At 36.8% G+C, this 27,912-nt stretch overlaps 1 protein-coding gene across 1 annotated transcript; it reads right to left on the reverse strand.

Moving 5' to 3' along the window:
• Nucleotides 1-265: 265 nt before the first annotated feature.
• Nucleotides 266-27,540, reverse strand: LOC148195426 (uncharacterized). The gene is made up of 3 exons (XM_088095205.1): nt 26,538-27,540; nt 25,139-25,436; nt 266-353 (listed from the first exon to the last, which is right to left on the reverse strand). The coding sequence occupies exons 1-3, from the start codon at nt 27,538-27,540 to the stop codon at nt 266-268; spliced, it is 1,389 nt and encodes a 462-aa protein (XP_087951331.1).
• Nucleotides 27,541-27,912: the final 372 nt, after the last annotated feature.

Below are 27,912 nucleotides of genomic sequence, written 5' to 3' on the forward strand. Positions count from 1 at the left end.
AGAGAGAGAAAAACGTTCCTCCCTCAGGCACACTGACATACGCTCCCTGGATTTCCACCCCTCTACTACTCTGACCCGTAACCACCTCTCTTCAGAAATCCTCCCCTGAATCAGGTACACTTTTCACGCATGAAGGCACTCTGCAGGGGACAGGGGACATAACAAAAAGGATCCTCCATCGGGTACAGGCACGATCCCACGACTCACTCAACAGAATCATCCACTCTGAAATCAATTCTTGGCTTGGGCACATAAAAGGGGTCCATCATTCCACCTCTGACGAGGCTTCATTTCCTCCAGCACGCACGTCATAGAATCCCATTCTCCCACCCAACTTCCACTTCATCTTCCAACTATCAAAATCCCAAACACAGAGACAGAAAAAACATTCACCTGAAAAATAGAGAACAAGTAATCCCTAAGCTTCATCACCTCCATTGCTAGCACCAAAATACAAAGCACAGAAACAGAGAGAAGAGAAACACAGGAAGAATGAAAGGTTAGACCGCCACGAACGGCGGCAACGTTTCCGGCGCAGGAGACACCACCGACGGTGACTTTTGGCCGGCCAAGGAGATGTGCGGCAGCGCTAGTCTGGAGCCATGGAGTTCTCGTGAACGAGGAAGAAGCCCCTAAGCCTCTCCTTTGGTTCTACGCGGAAGAAGAAGAAAACCCTAAGCGCTTTCTGATTTGGGAATAGAAAATGGGCCTTCGGCACCAACATTCACCAACATTACCCTACAAATTCATTGCTGCACCCTTATCCTCGTGGGCTTGGACCACACACCCCTGGTTTTTCTTTTACTTAGCTTTTTTGTTTTGATTATTATTTGAATTTAATTTTATGCTGTTGTGATTTTGATTATTAGTTTTTCTTGTTACTGCTGCATGGGACCTTTTGTAAGACAACCCCAATCCCTTTGTGTTGTGCTTTAGTTTTATTAGGCTTGTTTGTTTGTTGTATTCTACCGCACCCATACTTGCTTTTCTAATGAAAATATCCAATAAGAATCATATAAAAAGGATAAAATTATAAAATAAAAAAAATCGTTTTAGGATATATGTAACATCTTCGTTGCAAATAAATAAATGAAATTTTGATTTTGTTAGCCTTTTATTATATAGATTATAAAATAAAATATAGCTTTAGTGTTTCTTAATTATTTAGTACCCTTTTAGTAACTAGAATAAAATTTAATTGGTTTCAATTTTAGGTCTCTTTAAACGTATTCACGTCAGTAGCAATAGCACTTTTATTTTATATTTTATAATTTTATCTTAAATACTTATGTAAATAACATTGTATTTTTTTTGTAAATAGTTAGGTAAATAATATCATTGTGGCATTTCAAATACTTGCAAAATATTCTTCTTATTTTATATTAAACCTTACGAAAAAATAGTTACTGTTTTCACAATTTTATTTTAAGCAGTTATGAAAATATTATTTTAATATTATAAAATTGTAAAATAAAAATAAAAATATTAAGTAAAAAATCTAAAAATTAACTAATGATATGAGTACTCGTGCGATCGTTCGCATTAACCTAGTACTTAATATCCTCAATCTTAAAATATATTTTAAGGGTTAGGCATGTGTGTGATCGCTTGCATCGTCCTCGTGCTAAAAACCTTTTCCCTTTCTTTTATAAAAAATACAAAAAATATATTTTAAGGGTTAGGCACCTGTGTGATCGCTCGCATCGTCCTCGTGCTAAAAACCTTTTCCCTTTCTTTTATAAAAAATACAAAAAAATATATTTTAAGGGTTAGGCACGTGTGTGATCGCTCGCATCGTCCTCGTGCTAAAAATCTTTTCCCTTTCTTTTATAAAATTACAAAAAATATGTTTTGAAGGTTAAGCACACGTGTGACCGCTTGCGTCGTCCTTGTGCTAAAAACCTTTTCTTCTTTCTTAAATAAAATTACAAAAATATTTTAAAGGTTGAGCACACGTGTGATCGCACGCATCGTCCTTGTGCTAAATACCTTTTCCGTTTATTTTATAAAAATATAAAAAAATATAAAATCTTCAAAACTAAAAACATCAACAAAATTTTCAAGCAGTTTCCAAAAGAACTACGTAACCCTGATTTCTCATTCTGAATGAGAATACGTAGGAGCAAGGTTAATCCTTGTCGGGCCCAAAAAACTAAAAAATTTATTTTGTTTCTTTAGAGTTTTATTTTTGGGGATAGTTAAACATTTTGAAAACCACATCATATTTGCGTATTTAGTTAAAGGTACTGCCCTAGGGCAGGCGTTGTAGGGTGCTAATACCTTCCCGAACCCATAATCTGGTTCTTGTAGACCATGCCTTATCCTTTTATGGTTTTTCCGTAGTTTTCCATAATAAACTATGGTGGCGACTCCAAAATCTCTTTTCAAAACCCGTTTCTTTTTGGATCGTCATCCCGTCGCGATTCCGGTTGCGACACAACCTTATGGAAACAAATGTCTATACTTAATGAAAGATCAATAAGGCTGGAAGAGACCCTTCAACAATTCATACAGAAAATTGAGTCTACCCTAAAGAGCACTGAAGCTGCTATTAAGAACTTAGAGATGCAAATGGGTCAGATTATTATGCAGTTGGAAGAAAGGCCTGAAAAAGTTTTGGGACTAATACTGAGGTTAACCCCAGCGAAGAATGCAAGGTGTTGGAGAAAGTAAATGTTGAAACAATTGAGTTAGAAAGAGAGAACGAAAAAGAAGAGAGAAAAGAGAGAGAAAAAGAAAAAGAAAAAGAAGAGAGAAAAGAGAACGAAGAGATAAAAGAGATGACGAGGAAGAGATTATTCCTTTTCCAACAGACCATGAAAAACAATTTGATTTTACAGAAATATTCAAGATGGTGGATAATGATGTACCTTGGAATGAGATATTACAACATATTGCAGTTTATACAAAGCCTGATGAAGGAGGCTCTACAAAGAAAAGACGTAGAGAGAATTAGACAAAGGAGTATAAAGCTGTTAAAAGGAAACCATTCCCTCCAAAAGCAAAAGATCCAGGAGGTTTCTCCATTCCATGCACAATAGGGAAGAAAAGGATAAAAAAGGCTTTACTTGATTTAGGATCAAGTGTTAACTTGATGCCTTATTCTTCACTTGAGCAGATTGGTGATATTGATGTGAAGCCTATAAAGATTAATTTAGTAATGGCAGATGGCTCCTGAAAAATTCCCTATGGTATAGGAAAGGATGTTATAGTTTGTGTAGGCAAACTACGTACAGTTCTTGGTGGACTTTGTGGTGATGGAGATGGAGAGTGAAAAGATACCTATTATTCTTGGAAGACCTTTTATGAAAACGGCCAAAGCCATCATTGATGTGGATGAAGGTGTAGTGGTTCTCCAAGACCGAGAAGAAAGAGTTGTTGTAGATGTCTCAAAGAAGAGATGCTGATGCAGGAGGAAGAAGCTAGTCATAAAGTTGCATATCAAGATGTACTCATGACTAGCCCTGAAGATGAAAAACCAAAGGTTAAAGGTAAACATTGTTATTTGTTTCAGGTACAGGTAGAAGAGAAGAATGGGAAAGGAAGAAGGGTCCATGATGACTGGATGAAAGAACGACTACAACTTGGTAAACCTGTAAAATTCAAAAACAAGTTGTGGGTTGTGAAAGACTACAAAGAAAATGAGGTGATAGAGATAGACTCTCCATATTCCAGACGAGTCAGAAAAGTGGACCGGAAGCAGTTGATGAGTTGGTGTGATATGAACGTCAACCATGAAGAAGGAACATGAGCTTTATTGGGTCCAGCTAGTGACGTTAAAAGAGCGCTTGCTGGGAGGCAACCCAGTGATTTAAGAACTTTTAATTTTTGGTTTGGTGATGTAATTTTGAACTTTTGGGTATTTTTGTTTTTGTTATAAGTTTGTTACAGGGTTTACATCTACTGATGGATGTTAGGCGGAAGAGTATCTACTGAAGGATATTATGTTTGTATACACCTACTGATTGGTGTTAGTAAGAAAGATTTGCATCTATTGAAGGGTGCGGGAGGATTTTGGGTCAGGCCCGTGACGTTAAACAAGCGCTACCTGGGAGGCAACCCAGTTGATTGATTATATTTTTGTTTGTTCTGCTTTAGTTGCATGATACGAATTTGCATAAGTGATATGAGAATTTAATTGCAGGGAACCAGTGAGGGGCATGAGTAGGAGGCACCTAGGTTAAGCTAGGAAGAAGAAGAGCACTTCCCGAAAGTACCGCTGAGCGGCAAGCTGCCGCTGAGCGGTAGTGTCGCAGAATGGGCTTAGGTTGCCCCTTAACGGAACCCGAGCCCATTGGGGTATTTTTATACCCTAGGGCGCGCTTTGGCCTCTATTTTCATATTCTTCCTTGCTCACACACTCCTACACACTCTTACTAGGGTTCTTTACCATTTGCCCTTCTTTCCCTTTGAGAAAATCTCCCTTCCACTAACTTTCTCACTAGTTTGCCATCTAAGTTTGGGGTTGGGAGAACACATCATTGTTCTTCATAGTTTGAAAGCATTCTCCACCCAAGTAAGTCAAGCATTTTTTATTCTAGGGTTCTTGAACATGAATTTGATTGTTGAAGCATGAATCTTTAAGAGTTTTGATTTCTATGCATGATTTGATGAGATAATTGATGTTTGAACGGATTGAACTGAGTGATTTTGATCTGGAAAATTGAAAATTGCATGTGGGTGGAGGTAGGAAAGGTTAAAAGAGCATTTTTCAAAAATCTGCAGAATTACCGCTCAGGGGTAAATTGTCGCTGAGCGGCACTCTAACAGACCAAAGATTTTTGATGCATTGTGTACTGGATTGATGCAGTGGTGGCGTTGAGGGGTGATTTTGACCCTCAACGGTGGTTTAGCTTAGAAATAAGGTGTTGTTTTTGGTTTACTAATGCTTAACAACATGTCTTGTGGTTTTATAATATGTGTTTGATGTAGGAATGACATCCTCTTCAAGCAAAAGAGTGAATACCATGGCATCCAAAAGGAAAGAAAAGGAACCAGAACAACCCCACTCCAGTAGGTTCCTATCTCGCAAACATGTGAAGCATTTTAAGGTGGTTCAAGATAGGAGGCTCCTTATGGAGAGGAAAGTTGGAATGATACCTAACTTTGCTCCTCAATTTGGAGAACAATTGCTTGGACATGATTGGGGAAAGAATTTTACACCAATGCAAGAAGATTGGTGATTATCCAGCTGAGAATTATCTAGGCTATGTCAGAGGCCACACTATTAGGTATGATCCTGATTCTATCAACAACTTCTTGGGTACTGTATGGGCTAGTGAGCAGTGTCAGTTTGCTCTCTGTATGGAAGAAGGCACTAATTTTAATGATGTGGAGAAAGTTTTGTGTATACCTGGAGGGCAATTTCAAAGGAATAGAACTGGTTCTGTGGTGAATATTAGGAGGACTGACTTGAATCCTCTTGCAAAGTACTGGATGTCATTTTCTCATGCCAACATTTAGCCATGTTCTCATATATCAGACACTTAGCAGGGCACTGCTCCTTTACTGTGCGATTAGGAACTTGAATGTCAATATTGGACAAGTAATAGCTGATGAGATAAGGGTGTGTGCTAACACAACAAACAGTAAAGCACCCTTAGGACATCCTTCTTTGATCACACACCTTTGCAAGCTAGCTGGGGTGGATACTTTTGCTCCACCATTTGAGAGGCCAAGGAAGCAATTGATGAGACCTATTACATACAATACTGTGGAGGTGAGGAAGCAGCTGAACCAGTTCCACCACACCGAACTCGTAGAGAAAGAGGACAAGCACAGAGTCAAGCGTCTGTTGAGACACGTGAAGCAGAACCTTTTCAAATGAGGGACATGTATATGTCTCTTATAGGTGCACAGTTGCAGTCTATGTTGGTATCGGAGGGGGTATTTTTCGAAGAGTATAGCGCAGCAGAATTAAAACTCAGAGCGGAAAGCGTGCTCGATCACAATTAAAATTAATTTGGTCCTTTTAGTAAAAATAATTTTCTTTCAGAAAATTAATCAAACAGTTGATATACGTAAAATAATATGAGTGTAGGGAATAGAAAAATCACAAAAATATTTTTATACTGGTTCGATTCAACAGAATCTATGTCCAGTCGTTAATCACTATAAATAGTAATTCATAGTTTCACTAAAAATGGTTTAACAGATTACAATCAAATGAACACGAATAAAACGAAAAGAACCACTCTACCAACTTGAAGAGAACCGCTTCGGCAATCGACCAACGATTCACAAGCTTCTCCTTTCACAAGACCAAGCAGAGTACCTTGCTAACTTGAAGAGAGTCTGCTCCGACTATCGACACACGATACGCGAGCCTCTCCTTTCACAAGACCAAGCAAGGGAACAATGAACAAAAAGCTCTCTAAGAACATTCCTCTGACACACAGTGTTCTAAGCTTTCTCAGTTAAAAAAAAACGTTACCTTCCGATTTCTCCAAATCAAATTATATAGCCAAGTACACTGAATGCCAAAGGTCAGCTCCCAAATGCCATGAATAATCGATTATTGTAAGTGATAATCGATTATTCAAGTCCATTACAGAGTTTTCAAAAAGGTGATAATCGATTATATGAAGTGATAATCGATTATTCAAGTATAACTTGTGATAATCGATTATTGCTTAACCATAATCGATTATACTAGTAAAAATTACAATGTTTAACATTTTCCTACTACATTCAACATCTACAAGTTGCTTTTTTTAAATATTTTCCTACTACATCCAAAATTTATAAGTTGTAGCATCATCAAAACACATCTTCGGGTTTTACCAATACTCCTTATTGGTAACAATCTCCCCCTTTTTGATGATGATCAAAAACTCTCTTTTTAAAAGGAACTCAGGTTTACCTGCAACATATATAAACTAATGGACAACCACAGAGTTAGCAGTACATGTACAATTAAAAACTATTTTTTTTTGTAATCCTCCCCTTATATTTCTTCTCCCCCTCTTTGATCATAAGCAAAAAGAATAATGTAATAACCTCCCCCTTAATAAGAGCTCCCCCTCAAAAATGGAATATATGCAAAAAATAAAAGCTCATTATATTAAGAACAGAAAGGAATTACATGAAATTCATAAAGATTAAGAAACTAAATATCATAAAGAAAATAACATAACAATCAAACTTAAAGGCCTAAAACCTAGAATTCAGGACTAGGAGAACGTTCAGGAGGTGGGATATTAGGATGACCCTCGATGTTAGATAGGCAAACATCAAGATCAAGAAATTGATCAACCATGTACTCATCAACAGATCGCTGCCACTCATAAATCTCCTCAAAGTGAGTCTTTTGTGCAAGACTCATATCCTCCAACTGTTTAGATAACCTTGCAAAATGTTCTTCCATAGAAGTTGAGGAAGAGGAGGGTATGTTGGATGGTCCAGCATCAGACGAAGCAGCAACACTTACTGGGTCAGCCATATGAGTGTCCATGTCATCATCTTCATCTACATCAGGATGGTCATCATCTTTGTGAATAAGGACTCTGCCTCTAGTAATGAATCCCATTTGACAAAAGGTAGTATCTCCAATTTTTGATCCCACAGCTTCAATAGTTTGAACGAGTTCTCCTTCAACAGGTACACCTTTGAATTCTAAAATCCTAGAAAGAAGAAGAGCATAGGGAAATTGATATGAATGGGATTTCTTGGCTTTTACCATTGTGTCAGCAATGAGAGCAGGCCAGTCGATGTGTATGTGATTTAGAATCCCATACAACAGAAGTAAATCCTGCTAAGAGCATTGAGCATGATTGGTTGCTCTAGGACATAAAATCCAGAAAATCAAGTAGTGGATCATCCTTTCTTCAACTTTAAAACCTCCAACCAGTAATTGCCTTCTATTGGTTTGCCGTTCAGGATGACGCAGAAAGGATTGAAAAGTCATCATCTTGTTGAAATCTTCAAGTCCTAAATGGACTTTGACAACATCATCCCAGATGGGAAGTTGAGCAACATTGGTCCATACATCACCATCTAAAATGATGTGTACTCCCTTGACCTTAGTAGATATTATCCCATCTCGATAGCACAAGTTGAAGTAGAAGACTCTTATAAGATCAGGATAAATGCATCCTTTTTGTTCTAACAGATGCGTTAACCCCTGCTCAGCAAAAGTGTTTGGAAATTGAAAGCCATAGAAGCAAAAAAAGTCAAGACGAATAAACTTTACCGCCATGATCTTCCTTTCTTGCCAAGAATTAACAAAGTCTGCATGTTTCCCTTGATCTGAAATCCATCCATCTATGTTTGCAAGACGTGGTTGAGAAGAAGAGGAGGCTCCAGCTGTTCTGCGACGGTGCCTTCTTGAGTCAGCCATGGAGGAAGAATGGGAAAATGAGATTTTGAGAAGGTGAAGAGAAATGAAGATTTGAGCTCTAGATTTGATTTCAGCAGTATTTGGGTGCAAAGGAGTGTCTAATAATCAATTATGGGGGCTATTTATAAGAAAAATGGAAAAACTAGCCATTTATGGTCGTTTATAGCCGTTATGGGATGCTCCAACGACTCTATTTTTGAAACTGTCAGCGCGATAATCGATTATGGCTCGTGATAATCGATTATCAGTTCAATAATTACTGCCCAGAATTGCATGATAATCGATTATGCATAATGATAATCGATTATCTGCTCAAGATTTTCCAGAATTGAATTTTATGCATGAATAATCGATTATAACTTAGTGATAATCGATTATGAATCGTTAAGTTTACGAAAAACGCAAAAAATTGCATAGATTTTGATTCTAAGATATGTCTAACACTCCTAACTCTCTTCTAAGCTCAAAAAATCTATCTTTAGGTAGAGCCTTGGTAAAGATATCAGCTAATTGATGTAAAGTATCAACATATTCAATTTGACAATCCCCCTTTTGAATATGATCTCTTAAGAAATGGTGCCTAATTTCTATATGCTTAGTTCTTGAATGCATTATGGGGTTCTTGGTCAAATTTATCGCACTAGTATTGTCACATTTTAGAGGAATTTTGTCAAGGAAGATATCAAAGTCTTCCAATTATTGTTTCATCCACAAAATTTGGGCACAACAGTTTCCAGTTGCAATATATTCAGCTTCGGGGGTAGACAAAGCTACACATGCTTGTTTCTTTGAGTGCCATGACACTAAAGAACATCCCAAGAAATGACAGGTTCCACTAGTACTTTTTCTATCAACTTTACAGCCACCATAATCTGCATCAGAGTATCCTATTAAACTAGGTGAGGCATCAGAGGGATACCAAAGTCCAAATGAAGTAGTTCCCTTAAGATATTTTAGAATTCTCTTAACTGCAGTCAAATGAGATTCTTTAGGATTGGCTTGGTATCTAGCACATACACAAACACTCTGCATAATATCTGGTCTACTAGCAGTTAAGTATAGTAAAGATCCTATCATGCCTCTAAACATGGTTTCATTCACTCCTTTTCCAATTTCATCCTTATCTAAATAACATGAAGTACCCATGGGTGTACTAGCTTCCTTGCAGCTATCCATACCAAATTTCCTAAGAATTTCTCTACAGTATTTAGTTTGGGAGATGAATGTTCCACCATTCATTTGTTTTATCTGTAGTCCTAAGAAAAAGTTTAACTCACCCATCATAGACATCTCAAATTCACCTTGCATTATTTTTGCAAACTCTTTACACAAAGAATCATCAGTTGACCCAAAAATGATATCATCTACATAAACTTGCACGATTAAAATGTGTTTTCCTACTTTCTTAATGAATAAGGTTGAATCAACCTTTCCTCTAGAAAATTCATTTTCAATTAAAAAGGTACTAAGTCTTTCATACCAAGACCTAGGAGATTGTTTAAGACCATAAAGGGCCTTTTTCAACTTGTAAACATGATCAGGAAATTTAAAATCTTCAAAGCCAGGAGGTTGACTAACATACACTTCTTCTTTTATAAAACCATTTAAGAAAGCACTTTTTACATCCATTTGATATAGTTTAAATTTCATCAAAGATGCATATGCAAGTAATAATCTAATTGCATCTAACCTGGCTACCGGTGCATACGTTTCATCATAATCTATACCTTCCTCTTGACAGTATCCCTTAGCAACTAGCCTTGCTTTATTCTTTGTGATGTTTCCATCCTCATCAAGCTTGTTCTTGAATACCCATTTTGTTCCTATGACTTGGAATTCTTCTTGTTTTGGAATAAGTTCCCAAACTTCATTCCTTTCAAATTGATTTAGCTCTTCTTGCATAGCAATGCACCACTTGTCATCTTGAAGAGCTTCCTTTATATTTTTAGGTTCTACCCAAGACACAAAAGCAACAGTTAGACGAAAATTATTTAAATTATTTCTAGTAGTTACCCCTTTTGATATATCTCCAATGATGTTGTCCAAAGATAGTCCTCTTGGTTGTTGATAGCTTTTGGAATCAACGACTTGGGGTGTTTCTTGAAGCTCGGGAGGATAATTTTCATTTAGATACATCTCCTCAAGGGCTTCTTTTAAGTAATCCTCATCACCTGCAATGGGTCTATTTGACTCAAGAGGATTTACCACAAGGTCTACAATCTCATCAAATAACAATTAAACCGTTTGACAGATTAGAGATGGATGATGACATACTCAAGGTACGGCTTTACTTCACTGCAATTGATCAAGACATGGACATGAGCAGAGTTGAATTCAACATCAGTTAACCAGTGAGTGAATTCTTTCCCTGCGTGACGGCCTGTTTGTCGGAAAACTGATAATGCACCTTCACGTGGTTCAACTTGCCATTGCATTTCATTTCTGACATGAGTGGGGGACAACATGAAGTTCTTGAAATAATGTGAACAAAAATAAGTTGTCTCTCTGTGCAAGTAAGCTGCACAAATTGAGCCTTCCACTCTAGCTTTATTTTTAACTGAGCGTTTGGATTCTCCCATAAACCTTTCAAAGGGATACATCCACCTGTACTGCACAGGTCCCCCAAGCCAAGCTTCATATGCAAGATGAATTGGAATGTGCTCCATTGAATCAAAGAATGCAGGAGGGAATATTCTTTCCAATTTGCAGAGAATAATCGGGATATTTTCATCCATCTTTTTAAGGGAATCTTCCTTTAGTGTCGTGCAACACAAATCTTTAAAGAAGTTACTGATTTCTATCAGTGGATGTAACACGTGTGTTGGCAAACAACTGAACGCAAGAGGGATGAAAGTCTCCATGAATACATGACAATCATGACTCTTCAACCCTTGAATAGTACCGGTCTCAACATTGGCACATCTGGACAAGTTAGAAGCATATCCATCTGGCATTCTAAGCTCCTTGATCCATCCACACACTATTCTTGTCTCGTCTTTTGACATGGTGTAATTTGCTTTTGGTTTAAATAATCGGCCGTTACCTTGTGCCTTCAACTCTAAGTCTTTTCGTCCACAATACAAAGGTAAATCTTTTCTTGCTTTCTCATTATCTTTTGTCTTACCTTTAACATCCATGACTGTGTTGAAGACATTGTCAAAGAAATTTTTTTCTGTGTGCATGACATCGATGTTGTGTCTTAGCAAGTTGTCCTTCCAATAGGGAAGTTCCCAGAATATGCTTCTTTTAGTCCAATTATGCCATTCCCCAAACCCTTCTATCCTATTCTGACCAGATTCAGTCACTTTTGGGTAGTCTTTCACTCTTCTCCACACGTGTGATCCAGTCAACTTTGGCGGGGGCATATCCGTTTCAACTTGTCCTTTTCGAAATGCCTTTTTGTTTCTTCTAAAGGGGTGATCAATGGGCAAGAACCGTCGATGGCAGTCAAACCAACTACTTTTCCGGCCATGACTCAATTGGAATGACTTTGTATGTTCCATGCAATGTGGACAAGCTAATCGACCATGTGTGCTCCAACCAGATAACATGCCGTACGCTGGGAAGTCATTAATAGTCCACATCAAGGCTGCCCTCATAAGGAAATTTTGCCTCCTTGAAACGTCATACGTCCAAACACCATTCCATAACTTCTTCAAATCATCAATCAAAGGCTCCAAGTAAACATCAATCAATGATTTGGGATTAGATGGACCTGGTATTATACACGATAAAAACATGTAAGGCTTTGTCATGCACATCTCAGGTGGTAGATTGTATGGGGTAACTATCACGGGCCAACATGAATACGGTGATGCAGACGCCTGAATGTACGGGGTAAACCCATCAGAGCATAGACCAAGTCTGACGTTACGCGGTTCACTAGCAAAGGATGGATGTTTACGATTGAAGTGCTTCCAAGCTTCACCATCAGAAGGATGACGCAAAAGTCCCGGAGTTTTGTTACCATCATGCCATGTCATGTGTTCTGCTGTTTGCATTGAAGTAAACAATCTTTGTAATCTTGGAATTATAGGTAAGTAGAACATGGACTTTAATGGAATTGGTTTTTTTTGCCTCCGTCCAGCATGCATTGTCTGATATCGAGGTGAGCCACAAAACTTGCATTCAACCAACAGTGCATCATTTTTGCCACTGTCATTGTCATAGAATAACATACATCCATTAACACAACAATCAATCTTCTTCACATCCAATCCCAACCTTGAAACACATTTTTTGGCTTGGTAATAATTCTTCGGCATCAAATTGTTTGGTGGTGTCAAATCTAACATCAGTTTTGTATAGAAGTCCACTGCTTGAATGGGAACGTTCCAATTAGATTTGCCAGCCATGAGTCTAATGCACACTGACAATTTTGACTCAGATGAACCTTCAAATACAGGTAGATTTGCCTCTGTCAGTAAATTGTAAAACCTCTGCGTCGTTTCATTTGGAGGCTCTTCATCATGACTATCGTCTGCTTCTGCAGCATGGTGACGGAGAGCGTGGTCGACCATCTCTTGCATGTAGGCAAATTGATCTATCTCACATGTATGTACAACAGTATTCGAACCTGATGCAAGCCGTTTTTCAGCTGCAGTGGAGGTCGAAGGAATTTGTTCACCATGAAATGTCCAGACCGCGTAATTAGGCATGAACCCTTTTTGGTAAAGGTGAAGTTTGACGACTTCATCTTTCAGAATGCTTGTACATTCGCACTTGATGCATGGACATCGAATCCCTCCATCAAGGGCATAATATTGATATCGTCGTGCCGTCTCCACGAACTCTTCAACTCCGATGACAAAAGATTCTTTCAAACCTCTCCTTCCACTATAACAACGGTCGTACATCCATCCACGATGGTTGGGATAATGGGCCATGTTCTGTGACAAGCCAAACAAATAAAAACTTAGCCAAAACAGCAACACTCCATGTGACATAAGTAATAAACCTATTACTACTCAAGTCGAACATGGAAGGCAATTTCAACACTATTGTCATAGGCATTCAATAAGGGCATGCAAAGAGAAGTCCTCAGTATTGAAATGCCCCTGACATCCTAAGTGATTGTAAATAAAATTTGGGGGAGTCAATATTTTGACATTACTAAAGTTCTCTTTTATAGAGTACTTTCATATATTTTGTCAATTGTAAGTGGTTGAGGTAGTGTTACCCTTCTCATTCTACTGAGAATGTTTTTAACACCATAGGACTTTAAATGACTAATTAAATTAATCAATTCGTAGCCTAATAAATCAACATATAATATATACGAACATACAATATATACATCAACATACAACATATAGATGAACAATCACTGATGGTCTACATGGAGGTTTGCACTTTTACTGTATTTTAGATACTAGTTTTAGGTTCAAAGTTGACAAATTATGAGTTTAACCTACTACTTTTAGCTACTTCATCTATTAGCTATTCGAAATTAATAATAGCTATATTATGACCATGGATTTATCACTTTCCAAACATAAAAGTCAGACAAAACTCCTAAAAGTTGAAAGAGAATTCATCATTACAAACTACACTTCAATTATTACCCATATTGTTCATAATATGCACTTCCATTTTCAATTATAATATGGTAGTTAGTGACAGCAAACGCTGCATCTAGAGCATTTCCTAGATTATATTTCAGTGCCTACTTCGTTTATAAACTTTTCTTAATTGCCTATTCAATCTTTGGCCATCTAAGTTGTGAAATTGAAGTATAAAATTCTGTGTTGTTCAGTAACCATTTATGGTGAGTTTATGATATACTTTGGTGCTAATCAGGTGTTCCTTAATGTTGTTTTAAACTTAGAATCATCCAAGCATATTACAGGTTCTTTGTACTTTAATGTTCTATTTCACATAAGCTTTTAATTCTAACCTTGTTCTTAGTTGTTTTGTGTAGTTGTGTTTGCATACATATAGGTTCTGCTGTAGTCACACCAAAACTAGGCTCTATGTATCACATATGAGGATACTGATTGAAAGAGAAAGAAACAGAAAACAAAGAGGGAATAACAGCCATACACAAGATAGAAATAGGGAAATGAGAGAAAGCAGGACATCAAAGACTTGTCAATTTTCGTGCTGATGTTATTCTTTGCTAATTGCCAGTTTAAAGAAGTCCTAAATGTTGTTTTAAACTTGTTTGAACAATCAAATTGAAGTTGGATTCATCTATGTGTAAAATAGCAGATTCCACCCTCAATTTTTACTGAAATTGGGAAGTAGAAGGGTGAATATGCGAAACAGTTTGCTTTTGAACCCGATTACAGTTATAGTCAAGTTTTCATTCATGAATTAAAGTTGTTGAATGTATTACTAGAGTCTTAGAATTAAGTGTCCAGGAATTCAGTTTTATAACCACCAATCTTGGGTAAATTGTTTTGGTGCACAACTCAAAAACAGAAACTGATTTGCTATTTTGTCATCCAAATGCAATATGGATTGTACCAAGACCTGGTTGTTTGCTTTCATGTGAAAATAAATTATCAAAATAATTAATGGAAGGTTTTTGAGTAATCAAAGATTGATAACATGAAAATTGATTTTCATTGAGGCAATTCATGAAACAGTTTTGAAAGAACTTGGTTTCAATCTGCATTTCAATTTTCTTGCTTTCCTAATTTGTTCTACAACCATTCCTAAGGTCTAATTGTGTGCCTCCTTCATTTGTACACCCTTTTTCATTGCTTTAAACATCTTTGGCTTCCTCAGGCTGAATTTGAAAACCAATTTATGTTGTATATTCTGGTGCAGTTAACTAATTTGTTTGGTCATTATTTTGGTTGATTTCAAGGGTGTTGTGAACTATAATTGGAGCACTGAAGTTGGACAACCCTTCCCTACCAAGGTAGCATCTTAGGAAGTGGAGAGGAACCTGAATTTTATAATTCAAGTGTTTTATCAATAATGCAAAAGTGTCAAAATTGGCAACTCCTATAGCCAAATTTTTAGATACAACCCAAACAGTTGAGTGATGGTGAGAATTAGTGTATATCATCGAAAAGAAATTCTACACTGTATTTCAAGTGCTGAAACAGTTTACAATTCTACACTGTATTTCAAGTGCTGAAAATTCCATTTTTCCTAATGTGAGTGCATTATACAGGACAGAAAACACTAATTTTTTGGAGCATTGTGTGGCTAACTTGGCCTCATATCTTTGGCAATAACAAAGACTGTTATGTGCACAATTTTTAACCAGGTAACAGACCTTTCTGATTTTAAAAGACAAAACAGTTTACACTGAAGGCAACTTCCTTTCATTATAGTCAAGTTGCTTTGATGTACAAGACATTACTAAACTGAAAAGGGTAACTTAAACCTACACATTCTATGATCTTACAAACATGGTAAGATGTCTCATGTGGCTAATTCTGACTGATTACAACAATGGAAGAGGCCATTGTACATGCTTTATTTTGTCAACTTCATCATGCACATATAAAAGAACCAAAACCTATATCTTACATATATGGCAATCAGTTTCAAACCATTCACAACAAACTTTGACAAACCTCAATGTTTACAGTATCATAAAACTTCAATCAACATAACTTAAGGTTCAAACTCATGAAATTTCAATCATGCAATTTAAGTTGAGGTCCCCATACCTTTGCCTTTGCTTTCCTTTCCTAGTTAAGTCTTCTCCGTAGACTCTCTTCCTCCCTTTGTAGCCACAATCCAAACTCTTTTAAAAGCTCACCCTAACACAAGAAATGGAACCTTTTTAATCATTTGACATTTACTAGGATCAAAAGTTAAAGAACTCTCTCAACCATATAAAAACAAAGCATGGAAATTAACACAGGAGATAAGGCAGCTGCATTTGGTTTTGGACATCTCACTCATATCATATCTCGTACTAAAACATCACCAATCACCACCAAAATAAAGATTCAAAGTAAGTGAGGGACATCAACAAAACCAATTCAGACTTTAGACAATGTAGTTATTACCTTCTAATCTTATCAAAATCATTTTAGAGTTTACACAATTCAAACAAAACCACTTCTTTCATAAATTAAGCAGTTCAGTAGTTTTAAGTATGGCACTATATATTGTATCAGCACCTTCAGAAGTTCACTGAACTGAAGTAGTGGTACCATTGACTTAGAGAGGCACAACAGTGAGGTTAGAAGATGCAGAATTAAAATTACAAATTACATCAGCAAGTTTGGTATATGATAAACAACTGATTTAATAACATAAGTCATGCAGATTTCAAATTAATCACAAAGGCAATGTTCCAAACCTAATTTTACTTCATATATTCAACTCAACCATCCAAATTTTGATTCAGAAATTGAAACAGGTTGCAAACCAGGTATTTGACTCAAACATACCACTAAAAAATTGCTCAAATAAGCACAATGACAGTATACATGGCTACCACTGGTCTAAATGCTACAGCACAAAATTTAACACTTTAAAGATTGACCAAATATAATGCACATCGCCCAACTGCTATACCAGGAATTTTTAGCTATTTCTGAAGGTGCAACCAAGCTTTTACTTTAGGAAATCATAGCTTAAATGGTATGAACTAAGTAATGGGTAAAATCACAGTCAAGAAATCGGTTGGATTGTCACTAAATGGTTCAAATTATAACACCTTATGGGATGAACCAGGAAGGTGATTTTGATGATGTGAATTACTAGCAGAATACTTGGACTGAGAACAAAACAAGTAATATAACATCAGTTTGGACAGAACTGGACAAATTTAAAAATAAAATTCCTCAAATCAGAATGAATTGACTAAAAATGGGCAAACCAAAGCAAATCAGGGTTGGCACACAAGAATAGACATAATCAGAACCTAAGAAATCAAAATTCCATGTTCTAATGATGAACAAAACCAATGGACTACAAATAGATAGGCTAGCACTTATGGTACAAAAGATACGTAACAACTAAACTTTGGTATTGTGGCATGTGTGCAGGGGATTTTTATAAGCTCTAGTAAGGACAGTACTTCGAATACAGGGTACCTTAATTGCTAGACACAAAGGGAGATGACAGAAAATTATAGCTCAAACCACGGTGGCTAATATTACTTGACTGTCATATGCAGAGATTTCTACACCAGCAAAATCAGACTTGTACTCCACCATTTCAAATGATAATAAAACTAGTTAAGCTACTTTTTCAAAGGACTCCAATTTGGCTCCTAGTAGGTCCAATGGTTAACTAATTAATCACATCCTTTAATTAAATAAAACACTTTAATAATTTCTGGAACAGAAATAACAAAATAAGGATAACATGGTCTTTCCTCTAATATTTTGTCCACAAATCATTTACTTAATCATATAACTTCCAATTCACAAACATTAAGTCCTTTGCTCTTTTGCTCTTTAACCTATACTGCATTTCCTCATTATTTAGTCTAACCACACCTAATTATTTGATTTTTTATACATTATGTCTACCATTTTTCAATTTTTAACATCAAATCAACAGGATCTTATTCACAAATTTTTTCATTGTTTATTTAAAGATTTCTAATTACATTTCAGAATCTAAGTCATACCAAGAGAAGACTTAGTACTCTGGAAAGCTTATTAAAAGGGAGGACATATGATAGCAACCACGACCCTACACATACAGGGGTTATTAAATTGGAATACAATTTATTGACCAAATCTGTCTTTGGTGCCAACTAATTCCTACGTATATTCATGCTCACAAGGCCAAGATTTTAAAGAAAACATAAATGAAGTAAACCTTGGTTTTCCTTATGAAAATATCTGAAAAAATACAGACTAAGGAGGCTCCTTCACACAACTGAACCAACTAATAAGAGTGACAAATGAGGAAGGTCACCAGACATGTTTCAGTGGAGACAAAACCAAGGACAAAGTTATACCAAACTTCAACCATGTAACGTCATAACCAGAATAGGAGGCCACAATTGTCTACCTCATGAGCCCACTTTGAATTGGGTCCATCTATAATCAGGGATCAATCATAAAAAAAATATAAATTATAAGGAATAATGGAAGCCAAGCCAACATCGTCACTAGAGGGATGACCAACATTGGTTAGTTTGAAGTCTTCAAATAAATATTAACAGAAGGAAGGACGGCCCATTAGCCCAGCCAACCAATGTCAATAATTGACACAAAAACTAGTTACATTGGAAGACAAACTTTGTTCTAATCGACATCTGCCAAAGAGGAATCAGCTAGAAGAATACTACCCTACCTATGCTTATCTTATAATAGAATTACGAAATTATTACTCCAATCCATGCTTACTTAAGGCAGAAAACACAAACAATGAAATGTAAAATCTTCCTCTTCAACTTCAATTTATTCATAGCGGTTCCATCATATAAGCATAATAAAACAAAATTCCTCACAGTAGTAAACTATTCTACACATCTACGAGAATCGCTTCATCCAATCTAATTGTAAAAATAAACATAAGGCTTACACAGACACAGAGAACATACCTCGACGCAATGGTCTCCCAACAACCTCCCTTGACGAACACAAGCACCCTCCTCACAGCAACGCTCACACACCGTGATCTTAACGGACCACCCACCTGACGGCAACGCCAACGCACTGGTGGAAGAAACACTCCAACACCACTACACTGGAGGTTCGACAACTGAAACCTAGGAACACAATGCCACCGGACGGAAGGGATACGGAGAGGGAGAGGGAGACAAACGTTAAACAGAAGTGAGAGGGAGACAATGGGAAGCACAATGGGACGAGAAATTTCAATTACAACAGAGAGGGAAAGAATGGGAAACAAGACGAGAAGGTAAGGGTATGGGTTCTGTCTAACAAAATTAGGGACGACCTTTGTTTAAGAGGTCCAGCCACTTACCGAAGGTCACTAACCCTTCGGTAATTCTCTTTTGACCTTCGGTAACTATATTTCACTATGCCCGTCTGTAATGATCATTTTGGCCGTCGGAAATACATTTTTACCGAAGGCCTACAGGCCTTCGGTATTAAGCCGCCGGTATTAAGCCAAAATCTGGTAGTGTTTGTTTCATTTATCATCCATTGCCACATAACTTAGAGAGAAATTTATTCCTGAAATTAAACATGAATAAAACTAGAGAAGCTGTAGCTTGAAATATGGGAAGATTGATTCAGTTTTTTATGATGAATTTTGACTCATTAATTTCTCCAACATGGAAATTAGGTTTTGATCAGGTGCTGTTCATGTTTTGTTTAGATTACTTTTAAACTTAAAAGTTAAAGTTAGACTCTTTTTTACACTAAACTCTTTATGTTAGACAAATTATATTATTTATTGATTTTGGAACTTTACTATGTAATTGAGGGTAACAATTTGAAATATATATTATGATTTCGAAAATTTGTTGTATATCAAGTTTTGGTTTCGTGATTAAATAAATAAAATTTTAAAAAACAAATTTAAATTTTTTATGGTCACAATAGATTTAAATTTACTACTATTTTTATAAATGTACGAATATCTAAGTTTGTAAGTGAGCAACAAACTTAAAATTTAAGTTGTTGGTCAATAACAAACTTAAAATTTAAATCTAAGTCTGTCATAAAACATAATTAAAAAGTCTGATTTAACAAGACTTAAAAAGCTTGTCTTGTGAGTAGTGTTTGTATATATCACTACTGGAAAAGCGCGATTTACAGACGGCCTTTTATCGAAGGCTTTGAAGCCTTCGGTATTGAGGTGATTACCGAAGGCTTTTAAGCCGTCGGTAACGTCCACATTAATTTAAGTCCCAAATTGGGTTATTCGATCCCCAATTTCATTTGACTTGAGCTTCGTCGTGTGTGTCTGTGTCATCCCTTTCTGCAAACACTTCCCTCCCTTGCTTCACGCTCCGTGAGGTTGTCGGTTAGTCACCGGTGGTGGTCCGTCACGGTGGTGAGTGGTGCGTTGGTCAGTCTTGGTTGACGCTGCGTGGTTGTTTGGGGAGTGTTATGCTAGGGTTCGTGGTAGGTTGGTTGGTTCGTTGACGGCTGGTGGTGTGGAGGTTGAGGGACTTTGTCAGAGGGACCATTATGGGCTTCCGTCGTTGTCGTGCTCGTCAAACGGTATCTTGGTAGAGGTAATTTCCACACAACTTCATGCACACTGTGATGTTGATATTGGTGAAGCGTAGAGAGTATTGCTGCCTTCATCTACTTTTCATTCACTTGTTAGTATATGATTGAAGGAACTTGGTTGACGGACTTCGTTGGAGTGGCCGTTGTGGGGCGTCGCCGTGGTGGTGTACAAAGGTTGCATCGTCAAGGGCTATCTCGGTTAAGGTAAGTTGGGCGTTTAAAAATTCATTATGAGTTTCAATGTTGTTGAATTGTTTGATGTTGTTGTGGCTTGATTGTATGATGTTTGATTGAGAAAGATTGGTTTTTAATTGGAATGAGGGGCAAGGAATTTAGTTGGTAGTGAAAAGGATTAAATAACCTTAACCGTAGTTTAGGGAAAATAAAAGCAAACGAGGTGGTGAAGCTTGAGCAACAGTGGCAATTGTTGTAACAGTTGTGTTTGCTTCTAATGCCTGCAAGTGTGTGTTCTAAGTATGCAAAACTTCAACTATGAACCTTTGAACCTGTAACCTCCCCATCATTTGCTTCCAATCAACGTACACATAATGTTATATATTGTAAATGGTTGATAATATAACAGTAGGTAGCGGTCCAAACTATAACTCCTAGTAGCAAGTCAACTCATGCATCATCCAATAGTTTTTGGTGCCTTTGCTTGCACTGCCACGGTAATAAACTAATGTTTTTTTGAGTCAAATGCAGTCATTGCCTTGTCCACCTTGTGAGTACAATATTTTTCCTCCTATCCTGCACTCCCATTGCTGTCTACTAACACACAAAAGCTTGTTCTGATTAGTATTAGTCCAATTCATTGTATCATGGTGTATGTTGTTGGTTCTGAAATTCAAATGAGGTATTATTCACTTTATATTTTTCTTACAAAAGTATGTTAAATATAAAATTTGGTTCAAGTTTATAATATAAGAATGTACTACGAAAGCCTTAAAGCTTTTAATTATATCATACATATAGATGAAAAGCCTTCCATGATATTTTCATACACTTTTCTAGAAAGTTTTCCTCATCACCATTATTCCACAAGCTTTCCCTTCAGAATCCTCTTAAAAGGACCTGATGTGACTGTCATTCTCAGTTTTTTTACTGTAAATACTTACTAAATCAAATGTTGCAATGTGAAATCATCAAAAAGCTTCCAGCATAGGGCAAAAAAGAAAAGGATGGAGGGGTGTTAAGCATTGTCATTATACTGTAGGAGGGTTCTTTTAGTGGCACAGCCTCTCTTTGAGAATCAAGTGTTAGCTAATTAGAAGATTTGTTGGTGTTTATTTTTACGTTATTATATATATTGATAATAATCCTAATAATTATGAGGAAATGTGTATGGTAGTGTGTATACTAAAGCACTGGTTTTGTTGGTAAAAGAAGGAGATGTGGTTGAGATAATAATAATTTTTAGGGGAAAAGTAATGAGTTTGATGACAGTTTGGTCCTCGTGGGTTATGAGTGGTAGAAACGTGAAGCATCATTGTTGACAGAGGGTGGTATTTTGGATGTGTCTATTTTTCTTCTGTAAGTGAATTTATGAAACAGTTCATGGGTGTGGCCCCCTTCAACTTCCCCCTTTGGTTGCATCAATCTATGTTATGTAATTCTGGCCTCCATCTTTCTCAAATTACTCTTTCATCCACTCCCACACTTGTGTACTGTACATAGTCATTATTTTTTTGTAATTTCTCATCTAAGTTCATGTTTATGTTTTTATTAGCATTTTTTTATATGTTATAAATTAAAATGTGACTGTGTTTAGTGTGTTAAAAAGGCATTCATGGATATGTTGGTAGGGTTTTTTGAACTCATTTTAGAGTTTAAAGACAATGATAATCATGAAACAAAGTTGCTTGAACATTCATTTGTGTTTAAATCACTTTATATATGGTCTAGTATGAAACTAGAAAAACTATGGACTATATGTAGTGCAGAATTAGTATTCCACCTAAGGTTTGATTGTTTTGTGTAGTTGGAACACATTTAATATCATTAAATTGAAACCATTAGCCACATGGTTACGTCCTCTGATAAAGCAGCTCAAATCTAAGGATTTTCATTATGCTTAGTGTCCTGTGTGAGACCTGTTGGAAAAGCTGACAAAAATAGTATTTCCTGAGGCGTGTAGTGTCGCTGTCCTTAAGGACTTATCCGCGGTGTGTTGCGCAAGTCCCCCAGGATACAACAGGAACTTCTCAGAATGTCTGAGGATCTCAGAACTAGCAAGGAACTCTAAACAGAGTATAAGGATAACCCAGAATATTTTTAGAAGAGAGAAAAAGCTAAAGAATGAAATTCAGAAAAGAGAAGAATGAGAAGATTGAATTTGGTGTGTCTTGGAATGGAGGAGGAGCTCCCTATTTATAGAGCTGGAAAGAATCAAGAAAATAAAAGTAAATTAAAACCCATAAATGATTTAATTAAAACAATTTTTAACATTTGAAAGAAAATGAACGTTGGGTGGCAACGTTCAAAACCATTAAAACTCACCATTTAATGGTTTTAAAGCACACATTAACTTTTGCAATAATATAATATTAATATATTATAACAATCCCCCACATATTGCAAAAGAAGTTGAAAGAAAATAGTCTTTGACTCAAATAGTTCAAACACTAAAGGAAAAATAAGAAACTTTTATTCTGGGTTTCATAGGATGTAATGCATCAGAGCTGGTATAGCAAGCTATATGAACCAGTCTTAGATTTAGAAACTTAACACACAATGTAGTTGGTATAGCAAGCTATATGAACCAAAGACATTTGACGTGTGTTAGAGGTTTATCAATCACAATACACCCCCACAATCCTTGCTGTTATCGCTGTGTTGCGCTTACTAGGCCATGCACTTGCCCGGTATTCATGAGTGCTCTAGAGATCATGCCAAGATCTCATGCAAGCGGCCCCACTTGACACTCATATAGGTGATTTCATCAAGTGTATGCTGCAAATCATACACCACCCATAAGGGATATGAAAATCATTAAAACTTTGTTTAAGACAAAATTCTATCACCGTATAGAATTTTAATGACAAAGTTTAACCTCTCAATAATGCAGTCTCTAGCACTTTCACACACACCATAGGAATGGTCATAATTGATTAAAATCAATTTAGTGCTATCAGAACTAACAAGTGACTTGTTTTTACCCATATGAACCTCATTCATGGGATCTCCAATCACAAAGGTTGGGTTACCATCACTTGTTTGTTTGCAAGCGGCTTAAGTCCCATTCCCCTCGATGTTTCTAATATCATTTGTCTTCCCATGGGTTTTGTCAGAGGATCTGCTAGATTCCGTTCTGACTTCACATAATCAATGGAAATAGTTCCACTCTTTAGCAGCTGCTTCACTAAATTGTGTCTCAATTGAATATGTCTATTCTTTCCATTGTAATTTTTGTTTTTAGCTATAGCTATTGCCGATTGGCAATCACAGTGTATTGACACAGATGGGGTTGGTTTCATTCCTAGTGGAATGTTTGCTAAGAAGTTTTTCAACCACTCAGCCTCACTACCAGCCATCTCAAGAGCGACAAACTCAGATTCCATTGTTGATCTTGCAATAATTGTTTGTCTGGCTGATCTCCATGTAATCAATCGTACCACCCCCAAGTGTGAATACATAACCACTAGTGGATTTTGTCTCATCTGAATCAGAGATCCAGTTAGCATCAGTGTACCCTTCTAGTACAGCGGGAAATCCACTATATTCAATGGCATAATCCATTGAACCTCTTAAGTATCTCATAAGCCTAGCAAGTGCATCCCAATGTTCCTGATTTGGACACTGAGTGTACCTACTTAGTCTACCTACTGCATAAGCAATATCAGGTCTAGAAAAGCTCATCAAGTGCAGTAAGCTCCCAATTATCTGGGCATACTGAGGCTGAGATAATGATTCTCCTCTATTTTTCATTAATTTAGAGTTAGCATCATAAGGGGTACTCACTGGTTTTAAGTCATAAAATCCAAACTTCTTAAGAAGTTTCTCAATGTATTGTTCTTGAGATAGTAATATACTATCTCCCTTCCTTATGATTCTAATACCTAAAATCACATTGGCTTCACCCATGTCTTTCATTTCAAATTTTGATCCTAGAAACAATTTAGTTCTAGCGACAATCTCATCGCATGTACCAAAGATTAACATGTCATCCACATACAAGCATATAATGACACAATCACCATTTTCAAACTTAGAGTACACACATTTATCAGCATCATTAGGTGAAAATCCATCACAAAGCAACACATCATCAAGTTTTTCATGCCATTGTTTTGGTGCTTGTTTCAACCCATATAAGGATTTTAGGAGTTTGCATACTTTATCCTCTTGACCAGGTACAACACACCCTTCAGGTTGAGTCATATAAATTTCCTCCTCTAAATCACCATTCAAAAAGGCTGTTTTAACATCCATCTGATGTATCACTAGTTTATGGATAGCAGCTAAGGCTAACAACACTCGAATAGAGGAAATCCTAGTCACTGGAGCAAAAGTATCAAAGTAATCTATGTTGGGTTTTTGAGTAAAACCTTTTGCTACTAATCTTGCCTTATATTTCTCTATGGATCCATCAGGGTGATACTTTTTCTTAAAGATCCACTTACAACCAATGGGTTTTGCTCCTTTAGGCAAATCTACTAAAGTCCAAGTTTTGTTTTTCTGAATTGATTCAATTTCAGTCCTAATGGCCTTATCCCACTGTTTTGCATCAGGAGCACTAGTAGCTTCTATAAAGCTTATTGGATCATTATCAACAAGATAAGTATAAAAGTCATCTCCAAAGGAAGTTTCCTTTCTCTGCCTTTTGCTTCTTCTCAACTCCTCATTTATGGTATTACTATTATCATTATCTTCAACAGGTTGAGACATCTCACTAACCTTTAAGGGAAACACATGTTCAAAAAATTCAGCATTTTTCGTTTCCATTATAGAATTTCTCTCAAGTATGTTACTTTTAACAACTAGAAACCTATAGGCAGCATTATGTTCAGCATAACCTAAGAACATACAATCAGAGGTTTTAGATCCTATTTTCCTTTTCTTAGGATCAGGTAACATCACCTTAGCTAAGCACCCCCACACCCTTAAATATTTAAGGTTAGGTTGGTAACCTTTCCACAACTCATAAGGAGTTTTACCGGTTTTCTTATGGGGTATTCTATTTTGTAAAAAACATGCAGTAAGCAAGGCTTCTCCCCAAAGGTTATCAGGTGCACCAGAACTAATAAGCATGGCATTCATCATTTCCTTAAGGGTTCTATTTTTCCTCTCAGCTACTCCATTAGACTCAGGTGAATATGGTGGGGTCACTTCATGGATAATTCCTTCTTTAACACAATAGTCATTAAAAAACACATATTCACCACCTCTATCTGATCTAATCCTTTTAATTTTCTTATTCAACTGATTTTCTACTTCTGCCTTATAGGTTAAAAATACATCAAAGGCTTCATCTTTATGTTTGATTAAGTAAACTTTGGTATATCTAGAATAATCATCTATAAAGGTCACAAAATAATTTTTACCTCCTCTAGACATGGTTTGTTTCATATCAGCTAGATCAGTATGAATTAACCCTAATAGCTCAGTTTGGCGTTCTACAGAAAAACAGGTTTTCTTTGTTAATTTAGATTCTACACATATATCACATTTTCTACTTTGTTTATCATGCATATTAATCAATCCTAGTAGTTGTAATTTCAAAACATACGAGGAATTCACATGTCCTAATCTAGCATGCCATATATCATACGAGTCAACAATATAAGCAGAAGAACTTGATTCATTAATATTTTCAGAAACATTTAGAATGAAGAGTCCTTGATCACAATATCCCTTCCCCACGAACACATTATTTTTTGTCATGATGATCTTGTCAGACTCAAATGACACTTTAACCCCCACCTTTCCCAATAGTGCTACAGAGATTAAATTAACTCTGATTGATGGCACATGTAGCACATCACTCAAGGCCAGAGTCTTTCCAGATGTGAGTTTGAGAAGAACTTTTCCTTTTCCCAGAACAGGAGTGGTCCTGGAATCACCGAGGTAGACGTGTTCTTCTCCATCTCCTACACTAGTGTAAGAGGTAAAAGCACTTCTGTTCGCACAGATATGCCTAGTAGCACCAGAGTCTACTACCCACTTGCTCACATTGGTCATCAGATTCACTTGAGAAACGACCGCAGCAATAATGTCATCTCCTTCGGCTATATTGGCCCTAGGAGGATTGTCGTTTCTCGCTCTACGCCTGCACTGTGGTGCATGATGGCCTGGCTTCCCACATACGAAGCAATTTCCTTTCTTTTTAAAGGTGGGTTTAGATTCATGGGGACGAGATTTAAGAAAATTATTTTTCTTTTTGTGATCAGATTTGTATTCGTACCTTTTTGGAGCAGGTTTTACTTCTACCATATTTGCTTTCGCAGATAAAGCTTTGGCCCTTGTAGTAGCAGACTCCTTCCTGTTGGTATCTTCAATTATTATGTGTGTAATGAGTTCTGGTAGAGACATTTGCTTGTGCCTGTGTTTCAACTGTTGTTTGTAATCTGTCCAGGATGGCGGCAATTTCTCGATCAGAAGTTCTGAAACAAATTCATCCGGTAGTAGAATGTTTTCTGCTTTGATGTCTTCGAGCAACTTGTGGTATTCATTGATTTGAGTTTTTATGTCCTTGTCTTCAATCATTTCCCAACGATAGTAATTTCCTATGACGAATCTTTGTCTGACGACATCTTCGGCAGTGTATTTGAGAATCAACGAGTCCCAAATGTCCTTTGCTTCCTTGTAGGAACAGTACACGTCGAACAAATCATTAGAAAGTGCACTAAGCAAAGTGTGTCGGCATACCTTGTTCGCGTAAGTCCACTCTTCAACTAGTTTTGAGTTTGAAGGAATAGTGGAGTCGGGCTTCGGGGATGAAAGAGCAGCAACAACTCCATACATGTCTAAAAGGGTGGAAACGCGTTCTTGCCAACGTCGGAAGTTCTGTCCAGAGAAAATCTCGATCTTTGACACGTCCGGAAGAGATTTTGCGAAGACCGTCTGGGTTCCGGAAGCAATGGTTTGGCTCTCTGAAGGCATGTTGTTGATGTCAGCCATAAGTCCTTAAGATTGTTGGAAAAGCTGACAAAAATAGTATTTCCTGAGGCGTGTAGTGTCACTGTCCTTAAGGACTTATCCGCGGTGTGTTGCGCAAGTCCCCCAGGATACAACAGGAACTTCTCAGAATGTCTGAGGATCTCAGAACTAGCAAGGAACTCTAAACAGAGTATAAGGATAACCCAGAATATTTTTAGAAGAGAGAAAAAGCTAAAGAATGAAATTCAGAAAAGAGAAGAATGAGAAGATTGAATTTGGTGTGTCTTGGAATGGAGGAGGAGCTCCCTATTTATAGAGCTGGAAAGAATCAAGAAAATAAAAGTAAATTAAAACCCATAAATGATTTAATTAAAACAATTTTTAACATTTGAA

The sequence above is a fragment of the Vigna umbellata genome, chromosome 7, assembly GCF_029865625.1.
Source record: "Vigna umbellata cultivar VRB3 chromosome 7, Vumbellata_1.0, whole genome shotgun sequence".
NCBI lineage: Eukaryota > Viridiplantae > Streptophyta > Magnoliopsida > Fabales > Fabaceae > Vigna > Vigna umbellata.